This window comes from Kryptolebias marmoratus, linkage group LG5, assembly GCF_001649575.2.
Source record: "Kryptolebias marmoratus isolate JLee-2015 linkage group LG5, ASM164957v2, whole genome shotgun sequence".
Classification (NCBI taxonomy): Eukaryota; Metazoa; Chordata; class Actinopteri; order Cyprinodontiformes; family Rivulidae; genus Kryptolebias; species Kryptolebias marmoratus.
Window position 1 is genome coordinate 13,459,877 of NC_051434.1, and position 10,897 is coordinate 13,470,773.

Below are 10,897 nucleotides of genomic sequence, written 5' to 3' on the forward strand. Positions count from 1 at the left end.
CTACTAACCTCTACTGGTTGTTCCACAACTCACATATGTTTATGTTCATGCGAGGAATCATGTTAGGCTTAAACACATCACTGGAAAATGTCTTCCTTTGTTAGAAAAATGCAGGATCGTCTCTTTACTTTTTAATGCAATACATTGGAGTTGGTAAAGTATAAAATCATTTCTTGAAGGAGTAGTTTTTAGGCAAAGATCTCATGTGGTCTGTTAGTGCTCAGAGCATGTGTTGATTATGACTCTCAGCTACTACCACACCCAATTTTAACTCAATATCTGTAAAATTGATTGAGGTATAGCAATTTTTGTGTTTGCTAAAGTAATAACCTCAATTCCAAAAGTAAATCAGTTAGAAATTGTACATCCAGTGATTATTTTCTGAAAGTTTTATTAAAGTCTGTCCATGGTTCATGAGCTATATATTGCTAACAGACGGACAGACAAACAAACACACACAGTAATTGTTGTACAATCATAAGAAAACTAGGCTGAATTCTCAGAAGCCCTTCCGCACACACCCACTGACCCTCTGTAGTGCTTTTAGCTTCCCAGAGTTGCTGCTCTTGAAGAAATGCTCTAAAATTGCTCCCTGTCTCACAATACGTATATAGATTTTTCTTCTCTGAGTTCACCAGCCTCACTACCTGTTGTAACTTTGCAAAAAAAAACAAAAAAAACCAGTTGTTCTGTCTGATTTGAACACCTGACTTTTGTTCCCAAAGTTTGATTTTGTTAATGCTTTCAGTGAAAGTGTTGGCTTCCTTCATTTCTTGCCAGTTCATCTTCTCCAGCTCTCATCAGTCAGATTTTGAGCAAAAAATTATGTTATACTAGCTTAAAATCAATCAATATGTTCAACTACACTAGTTTTGGAAAGTCTATGTATTTTATTGCTTTCCCTACAACCTCCTAGTCCTGCACTTGGGTCCATCCCCTCCTCCCTCATCACGGATTATAGCATCTCGTACTATTGAAGTGATACAAACAGCAACTTATGGAAGCAAAAAAAGCAAATTTTTAAATAAATTTAGATAATTATATAAGACGCACTGAGGGAAAGTGGTAAAATTCCAGTAGAAAGAATTTCCTTGATCCCAGATGACACATCATAGATTAAATCACATCTGTTAAAATTACAGAAAGCCCTTTTTGGACATTTGAACCCCCAGTGAAACAGGAAATAACAGTTCGTTGGGTGGAGATGTAGAGATAAAATAAGATCTTACCAGAGAGGAGATGCTTATAATGAGTCAACTTCACAGTTTCTTAGAGAAGAGGTTGGACTGAGTTTAAGGTGCTTTGGTGTCACCATTCTAAGGTCATATTGGAACTTGAACTGTTCTGAATCACAAGACGAGTTTTTTAGAAGCAGTTAACCCAAAGTGTTTAGCTAACCCAATGCCCAACTTTTCAAGCAAACTTTTTGTGGTGACAAATCTGTTCAAATGACCAATTAAAACTAGCTTTTAAAAGAAAAGTAAATTCTCATACAGTATGAAAAATTTAAGTCGTTACACTCAAGAAAGCACAAGTGACGTCAAGTGTAATGGTAAAAACATTAGCCCTTTGATACAACAGCACGATAAAACAACGTACTGTACCAATCTGCTCGGGGTCTAAACAATACTTATACAATTCATGATGTGATGATTATGCATGGCTGCTTTTTATTTACAAGGCCATACATATACATGCATAGATCCTGAGGAAAGTGCTGGAACGCAAAGGTATCCAGAATGGTGAAAGTTATTAATCATTTGAGAATAATCCTTATCACTGTAAGTGTCTATATGTTAAAGTGCACCACTTTACAACAGAAATAAAGATGTTTAAAGCCTGTTTTTTAAACATCTCTATAAGTAAATTCCCGATTCAGAAGAACTATAGAGTATTTTTCTCCTTTTGGTTTATTTGGAGTCCACGCGATGCGTATAAACATATATTTTTGAGGATTTGTGGATATTTTATCATTAAAATCCATTCAACAGTACCAGCATACACACCTAGGCTTACCTTCTCTCTTGTCCTCTTGGATGGCTTTGGCCTTCGTGTCTGTAATGTCCTTAAACGAAGCCAGAAAGAGCACCACGTCGCCCTTCTCATTCTTAATTGGCACAATGTCCAGCAGACACCAGAACAGTGCAGCTGAAAGGGAAGAAAACTCTTGTTAACACTGTTAAACACCATTTCTGGCTCGGCTCTGAATGGATCTACTATGTGTATATGTGTAAACTGAGTGTGTGTGTGTGTGTGTGTGCGCTGAGTTCTGCAGATTCCTCAACTTACTAATGAGCCTATCAACAGTTAGAAATCACCGGGGACAGGCAGAGACTTTAAATAGACGGAGGAAGTGTTCCCCAAGCACAGCAAGAGATGAACTCATCTCCGAGGTCCTATTTCTTGGTAAATAGGTTGCTTTTGTGTGTTTTTGCAACACTAGAAGACTTGTGCTGATTACTGTATTACTTAACAAGATCATTTTTAAAAACAAGTCATAGAAAACTTTTTCTTTTTTTTTGGCCTTTAGAGAAAACAAAGCTGGAGTAGGAATTAGAGAATTTTAACCTAACTTACCGTGGTTGAGTTTTATGGAGCATTTTAGCACTTTTCACCTCATTATTTTGAGTTTATAGATTTAAATGCTTTTAGAGCTCTGCTGACGCTTCTGTTCAGCAGCATCAAAATTTTTCAGGCAAAGACCAAACCAGCGGCTGGCAATGCCAAGTAAATCTGCACAAAAACAGGTGTTTGGTAATCAGTTTTTTCTATCAAAGCCTTAAAAATGTGGCTGTCAATGTGATGTATGGAGCTTGTTTAAGCCTTTCAATGTAGTCTTCTTTTAATTCCAGTGGACTATAGTTAATAATGACATTTGTTAGCATGAATACACGCAAACTACAACAATAAATTTAAGGAGACTGGTTGAGGGGTAAAAGAAAGGCCCAAGGAAACTTTGGTGAAGTTCACATCATTTAATTAAAAATCATAATATATACCACTGGCCTTGGAGGAGGGTGGAGTAATAGTTTCTCTCAAAAGGAAGAGTTTGTATTAAAATTACTCTCTTAATCACATATACAGTATCCTCACAAGACTGTGCTCTACTTTTCATTCTCTCCCATTCAGTAAGAGAAAATGAATTGCTGATCAAAAGGGATTTCCCATGGAGTTTCCTCTCATTACTCCCACTCTTTAAAGCTTCCTTGCATGGCAATAATCACAGTGTTTTTGTCTGTGTTTATGTGTGTGTGTGCGCGCGAATATCTGCACGCCTGTGAGACAAGGCGGCACTATCAAGCGCACAGCGCGAGAAGGAGCTTTCCTGATTGCGAACATGCGGCGCTCTCCTTTCTCAGGCGACAGACGGAGAACAGACTGATTCAATCAGACTCGTTTACTTTCAGGTCTCTGCTGTGGCAGACGGTAAGAAAGAAGGATGAGGACACAAAGGGGATGGCAGAAAAGATGGAAAGCAGCAGAGTGAGAGACAGACAAACTGGCAGCAACAGAACTATGAGGAGATGCTAAGTCATGCTGAAGGAAAAAATTAGGAAGCGTGACCAGAAAAAGGGAAAGAAAGGAGGATGAAAAGAGGGAAAAGAAACACACAAATGGGATAAAAATAAACAGTGTGAAAAACAGAACAGCACGAGTAACGGTAAAAGCAAAGCTGAACTACTACTGGGATGATTAACCAATAAACCACACCTTCAGTATTATCAAAGCTTTTCGAAGATCTTTTAGTCATTTTCTGAGAACTTACATTGAAATTATTTTGCCTTTAAAGTAATTAAATCATATGACAGAGTTCATTTAAAAACCTAGTGGGCTCAAGATGAAAAGAATTACAACAGTTTAAGGCAAAACAACAAAAACAGAACTATCACATTACAAAAAAAAACTAATCACAGACATTAAACACTGTCATTTATTTTTGTCTCTGACGCTGTAATGGAATCACCTTCTGCTGAGACTCTACCTCCTCAGTGGGCGATATGGCAGCCAAATTGCTCCAAATGATCCTTCCATTGTTTTACAATATTCCCAGTGTGGGTCAGTGGTTCCCGATCCAAGTCAAACAGAGCCTGGGACACGCCCCGCTTTCCCCTTCTGAGGTGTTGACTGGTTTGTCAGAATTTCTTTGAGGCCAATTAAAAATTAATTTTCGTGGTCTTCCTAAATTTCCTCCACACTTGAGTTGTAGTTTCCACTGGAGCTGAATCCTGTTTGGCTACTTGGTACCTGTTCAGCTGCTTTGTTCTCCAGGGCAGCTGAGCCCTAAAGTTCTACTTGTTCAGCTTGACAACTTCAAGTGTTGATCCTCTTTTTACCCGAGTATCCAAGACACAAGGCCTAACCTTTAAGCTCAAGGGAGAGTTACCAAGCTTGACTTCTCTCCCCAAAACTGGTGGCCTCGGCTGACCCCTGAAGCCAAAGCTCTGCTACCAGGCAACCGGCAGCCAACTCTTGCTCCAAGGAGGTGTTGTCATTTTCCTGTTTTTGGTGAGGTAACCAGTTTTTTGCCACATTACTTCATCAAGGTATTTGAATTTCTCTTTGACTGACCACTCAACTGGGACCTCTTGGTCATTAGAGAACCTACCAGGGCTCTCCCAGACAACACAACCTCAAAAATCATGAAAAGTACTCAAACTCTTCCATCGCGTGAAGATGATGATTCCAAAGCAGGTTCTTTTGTTGTGCTGTGTGAAATATGTTCTGTAAAATGTGTATTTTTTTCTATTTTCTGGTTTTATGCTGTCTTCTGTTTGTTGTTCTGTGAAATTGGCAGGTTTTTTTTTAGTTCAACTAGATTATATTGTTATGATGAATGTGTTTTTAGTCCTGCTTACTTTTTTGTATTTGGAAGTTATTGTGTTTTTGTGTATTGCTGTTGAGGTTTTGCTGTCTGTGTTAAGCTGAATGTCTTTTTTTTTCTGGTGTGTTCTGTGCTTTTCAATTTTTGCCCACATCTCAGTGGAGCTGTGCAATTTCAAACTAGTCTGATACTGTGCTCATTGTTGTTCTATACACAGTTTAAAAAATAAATTGACCAATGTTTCTGTGTGTGTGTCTATTTTTTTCAAAGGTGACTTTACTTCAACAAACAACCTGTCTCATTTCAACATATCCATTTAAAAAAAGCACTGGCTTCTCCCTGCAACTACAGCCACTTCTCAGAACCAGCTGGAAATTATATTACTGGGACAGTTTCATTACTCTCTGCCGACTGGTTTGGACAAAATAAGCTCATGCTCAATAGGAAATTGGATGACAGATTTTCCATGTCAAGCTGAAAGAACGAGGATAGAAAAAGAGGCAAATCAAACAGATCACAGATGCAAATTTTCCAAGTTTGACTCTTTTAAGACATTTTATTTTTGTAAATGAAAGCCTAGATGGAAGGTTAGCAAGCAAGAAACTGTAACTATGCTGAACTGTTCAAAAACTCACCAATACAATACTCACTTCCTTTCTTTTTTTTCCTGCTGACACAAACATCAGCACCAACTGTGACAAAACTAAGAAAAACATTCTTTAGATAACACATCGGGACATATACCACCACGTTTTATCACAGCAGGTAAAGCATCCGCTGACGCCTTTATGTGCTCATTATTTTCTTCTCCATTTGCTCACCGTACCCCACCACAGCTAGCTGGGTTCAGTGTAACGGATAGAGATAAGCCTGAGCAGTCAATAGTTGACAGCTATTAAAGTTTAATGTGGCTTGGAGTTGAATAAAAGTGTGGAGGATATTTCTCACTGATGGCTTTATTTAATCACTCTTTAATGAGCACAGATCAATAACGGAAATGTTTCATCCATTTTTATCATCATTATTTTATCTATCCATCAGTCCATATGCCCATGTAAATGGAGTTTCCTCAGATATAGCCACAGAAAGACATTTATGTCAATATAAAAGATAAAGTCCCACATGGTAATGGCTCTGTCTGTAAATTCAACAAGAAATTATGAAGCTTGTCTCCCGGTCTCAGTCTCATCCCCTGCAGAGGACTAACCAGAGACTATAGGTGTTCAAAGCACAGGACAAAATAAGCTTTGGCCGTTTTACCTGCTTTTGTGTAGAACATGATCTCATCTTTAAACTCTTTGCGCTCCTCCAAGGCCTCGTCAATGCTCAGAATGATACTTTCACTGGTCTCAGGCCCATACAGGAACTTACAGGCACAGCTCTTCTGCATGACCTCCGTCCGAGAGAAACCTGTGAGTTCGCAGAAGCCATCAGAGCAGTAGACAATTGGAAAGCCTTTGGACATCTGAGCATTGGCCAGGATGAAGTTGCTGTCTGCAAGAAAAAAGAGGCAAGTTGACAACGAGATAAGAAAAATATTCTTAAAGTTGTGCTAAATACATAAAACAAGGTTCCACAAAAGGTCAATAAAGTATACTATACCATATATGATTTGATGTCATATATGATATGGTACAATATTATTATCATATCTTATTGAATCATCATCATATCATGTCTTATCATATTGTACTAAATCATTATCAAATAATAAATTACCATGTATCATATCATTATCAGTGTGATATATCAAATCATATTGTATCATCATTTTTATCATATCATATCATTTATATATTTTAGATAATATCACATATTATATTGTATTGTAAAAAATAACTGAAGCGAGGGTCAGTAATTTAAATTTTCCTTTTTGTAAATAAGCAGTAATCAGTGTAATTGACTGAAAAGTCGACAGTTTGAAGCTATCACATTGTATATATTGAGACCATTTTATGAGATGCATTACTGGGATCCATTAGTTCTGCTTGGCTTAGAACTTTATCTTAATGGTGTAAACTGATAGAGAAAGGAAGACACAGAAATGGGAGAGAAGAGAAGGAAATGGACTGTAACGGGAGAAGGTTAATCACAGTGCCAGGGAATAAGATATGACTGTAATGGATGGATTCAGAGGTGTTGCTGGGATGTTGAAACAATGAGTGATATTTGTAGTTTCATACAACAGCTGCATCACTTTGAGGTAATTTAGGAGTAAAATTAACATTAGAAAATATTATAAAAGTTGTTTGCCTACGTTGTTTTTTACATGAAACAAAAAATGAGCTTATTCAAAGTTGTCATACTACTTTATTGTAATTTTAATTGTAACAAATGGAGAAAAAAACTAAACAAAACTTAGTTAATAAAATAATATAGTAAATGATCTGCTGTTATCTTTGCTTTCCTTGGGTAACAAGTGTTCGTTTGTTGGAGTTTTTAGAAATAGGACAGTGAAAATTGTTCACATAAGCTCAAAAACATCCAGTTATTTTATGTTATATGTTTTAGACTCTATTTACAGCACTTTTCCTGTTCTCGCTCACTCACTGACAAGGACACCAGGGGCAGTGGGGGGATTCAGTGTCTCGCCCAAGGACACTGCAGGGACTGGGAATAAAGTCCTGAAATATACCTCCCTAAAACTGTGCTAAAACAGCCCTCGGATGTTTAAATTAATACTCATCTGTAAATGTTTAGTAAGTACTGGGTTCCTATACTTGATACATTAGTTAAAATACAGTTTTATTCCCAGTACACATTATAACAGTATGTAGAAGACAACATACTTGAAAAACATATATTAAAAATATAATGTATACTAAACATTTTTTGTAGCAACTCAAACTGTTTTTGTTTAAGACAAAATCTGAATAAATCCTCTCCTTCAGTACCAGAGCTAATGCTGCTTATAGTTTCTTCTCAGAGTCACAAAATGTTCTTGCTTGGTTATTTAGTGCTAGGTTGTTGTTGTTGTTGTTGTTGTTGTTGTTTTGGTGACAAACTTTCTCCTGTGGTCAGGAATGTGTGTGTTAGTGTAAGGATGTGAGCCTGATATAGGAGCCTAAAGGTGTGGAAGATAAAGATATGAATGAATGAGGAGAAGAAACAACGGAGACCAAAACTGTTTTAATTTTGGACTTCAAATGAATTTATTTCAGCTATAAAATTTGGCATTTTGGCGTGCTGTAAAGTTTGGCATTTGGCAATGTTGTCTGAGTCGACTTGCGTGCCTCAAGTGGCCATTCAGGGAACTGCAGTCCTTTTAATTCGAGAGTTGGGTTCCTAAACCTTACAAACAGATATAAAGTTTAGCTTTGTATTGCCCACCGCCAAAGGCAAAAGGGGAATAATTTTATTGCCCACGTCTCTCTGTGTATGTGTGCATGTATTTGTTTGTCTATTGTGTTAGCAAAATATCTCATCCCTTTTGTTAGAAGCTGATCTTAGTTTGAAACTCTGGCATGAAAGGCATCAGCTGACATGCATTTGTAACCCTGTGCTCTTAAAAGGGAGAAGGCTGATATTTTTCTGTCAGAACACGCACTGTTACTGAGACCCCTTTATTTTTACTGAATCCAGACTGATAATGGCAGCGATGGCGAGGTTTGCCAGCAACACGGAGGATGAACAGAAATTTCAGCAGCTCGTTTTTCAAAAAAGAAAAAAATATATATATACATATATTGTGCTGCCAACACTGTGGTTATGAGATTACTGCCTCAGCCTCTCAGCTAACCATCACTACCAACACTCGAAACTTCACAGAACAAAAATGGAACCAAATGTAACCGGTCAAGTAGTACCTCTCTGGCTGTTTGAATGAATCGCTCTCAGGGACAACTGGGGTGATAATGTGAGTTTCAGCTCGGAGTTACAAAGCACGATGGGATCTTTAGCTCAGGTAGATGAAGGCCTGTGTGGGCTGAATGAATGGAGGTTGTTTGCCTCAATAGGCTGCAGATTTATCTGCACGCTGAAGAGCAACAGAGCTCCACTCTTCAAACTCATTCACTAGAGTAAAACATACAAATATTTGTAAAAACTTTAGGGAGAGATGCATCAAACTAAGGTGATGTCTTTTTTTTTCCAGAAAAGATAGATGAATGATCACAATCTGAAATGACAACAGAAAAAAAAAAAACCAATCACACGAGGCTGACATTTATCACATTTAATTATCTATTTTTTGGTCTACGCAGCTGTTTGTACCAGATTTTATCTGTGATGGCACACTCACAGTGGCAGTGTTGTTCAGAATGATGCTGCGCTGGACTGACAGACAGCTAATGTTTCCACTTCAATACCCATTTTACAAGAAGGTGGACAATGAAGGCTTGACGTCCTGTGTGTGTGGATGCCGGTGTGTGTATCTTAGTGTGTCCTGCTGCTGTTTGATAAGCAGTCAAGCAGCTAAAACCAGCCAATAAATTATAAGCGAGAACATCTGACGCGGAGAAATTGCAGCAAAAGCGTAAATCTTGAGACATTTGTATAATTACAGTCAATAAATGAGTCACGCACACATTTCTAGACATTCGGAGACACAGACACACACACACAGTGACGAGCTCTGTAATCACTGCTTCAGCAAGTGAACTTGTTTCAATTACTCTTCATCACAAAAATCTCTGACGCAGACATCTTCTTCTTTTACCATTTGGGACATTTAATTGCTTCATGTTGCCTGTCAAGCTTTGTTGAATGAAAACCACCCTATATTTCAATGAGAAATACACAAACACACACACAACAACAACAACAAAAAAACAAAAAACAAATCTGGTATATTTTTTTTCATTATCTTATTTATTTAAAAAAAACACTTACCTTTTCAGGCTTTCAACACATTCTAAAAGTGGCAGAACATGATAACTTGATTTGTTATTCTAGGCCTTTCATAAAATATCAATTCTGAAAAAGTTGGGATGTTGTGTAAAATGTAGAAACCAGAAAACATTTTATGGCAGCAACACAGCTCAAAAAAAGTTGGGACAGGGGCAAAAAGCTGTAAAAGTAAGTGGTACAAATAAGAAACAGCTGAAGGAGGCTTTTGCAATGAATTAGGTTCACTGGCAGCAGGTCACCGGTCTGCAGTAAACTGTTTAAAAATATGGAGCAATTTTAGAACAATGTTCCTCAATGGAAAATTATAAAGACTTTAATACCCCATCATCTATGGTTCATAGCATCATGAAAGGATTACAAGAATCCTTAGAAAGCTTTGTGCACAAAGGACAAAAGGCTGAAAGTCAGTATCAGATGCCTGTGATCTTCAGGGCACAACTCAAAAGCCTGCCTCTCTGATGGTATGTGGGTGCATTAGTGCCTATAGCACGGGCAGCTTATACTTCGGGAAAGGCACCATCAATGAAGAAAAGTATATACAGGTTTTAGAACAACATGTGCTCCCATCCGGATGACTTCTTTTTCAGGGAAGGCCTTGCGTATTTCAGCAAAACAATGTGAAACTGCATCCTGCAGCCATTAGAGCAGCATGGCTTTAGAGCAGAGGAGTCTGGATGCTGAACTGACCTGCCTGCAGTCCAGACCTCTCACCAAATGAAAGCATTTGACACATTATGAAACAAAAAATCCAGCAAAGGTTAAACAGCTAGAATCCTACATCAGACAAGAATGGGGCAACATTTATCTCCAAAACCTCCAGCAGCTGCTCTCCTCAGCTCCTACAGACTGTTGTTAAAGGAAGATGCTCCACAGTGGAAAACATGGAACTGTTCCATTTTTTTATATGTATTCCTGTCATCAAATTCAAAATTACCTTATTTTGTCCTAAAAATTGTAAAAATTTCTAACTTTAAACAATCATTATGTTTACTTTGTTCTATTGTGAATAAAATGGGTTTATGGGATTCGCAAATCATTGCCATCTGTTTTTATTTATGTTTTCAACAATACCCCAACATTTTGGAAATTTTGAATATACAGGTGCTGGTCATAAAATTAGAATATCATGAAAAAGTAGATTGATTTCAGTAATTCCATTTAAAAAGTGAAACTTGTATATTATATTCATACATTACATACAAACTCATATATTTCAAATGTTTATTT

The 10,897-nt window shown here is 37.5% G+C and overlaps 1 protein-coding gene across 1 annotated transcript in view; it reads right to left on the reverse strand.

The window, feature by feature from the left end:
• The window catches only part of kcnh8 (potassium voltage-gated channel, subfamily H (eag-related), member 8), a 58,677-nt gene that overhangs the window by 34,105 nt on the left and 13,675 nt on the right, over positions 1 to 10,897 (reverse strand). The window contains exons 2-3 of the mRNA XM_017419414.2: positions 6,083 to 6,316; positions 2,017 to 2,148 (exon numbers count right to left, since the gene is read on the reverse strand). Of these exons, the coding sequence (XP_017274903.1) occupies positions 2,017 to 2,148; positions 6,083 to 6,316 (366 nt within the window). The remainder of the gene's footprint in view (positions 1 to 2,016; positions 2,149 to 6,082; positions 6,317 to 10,897) is intronic.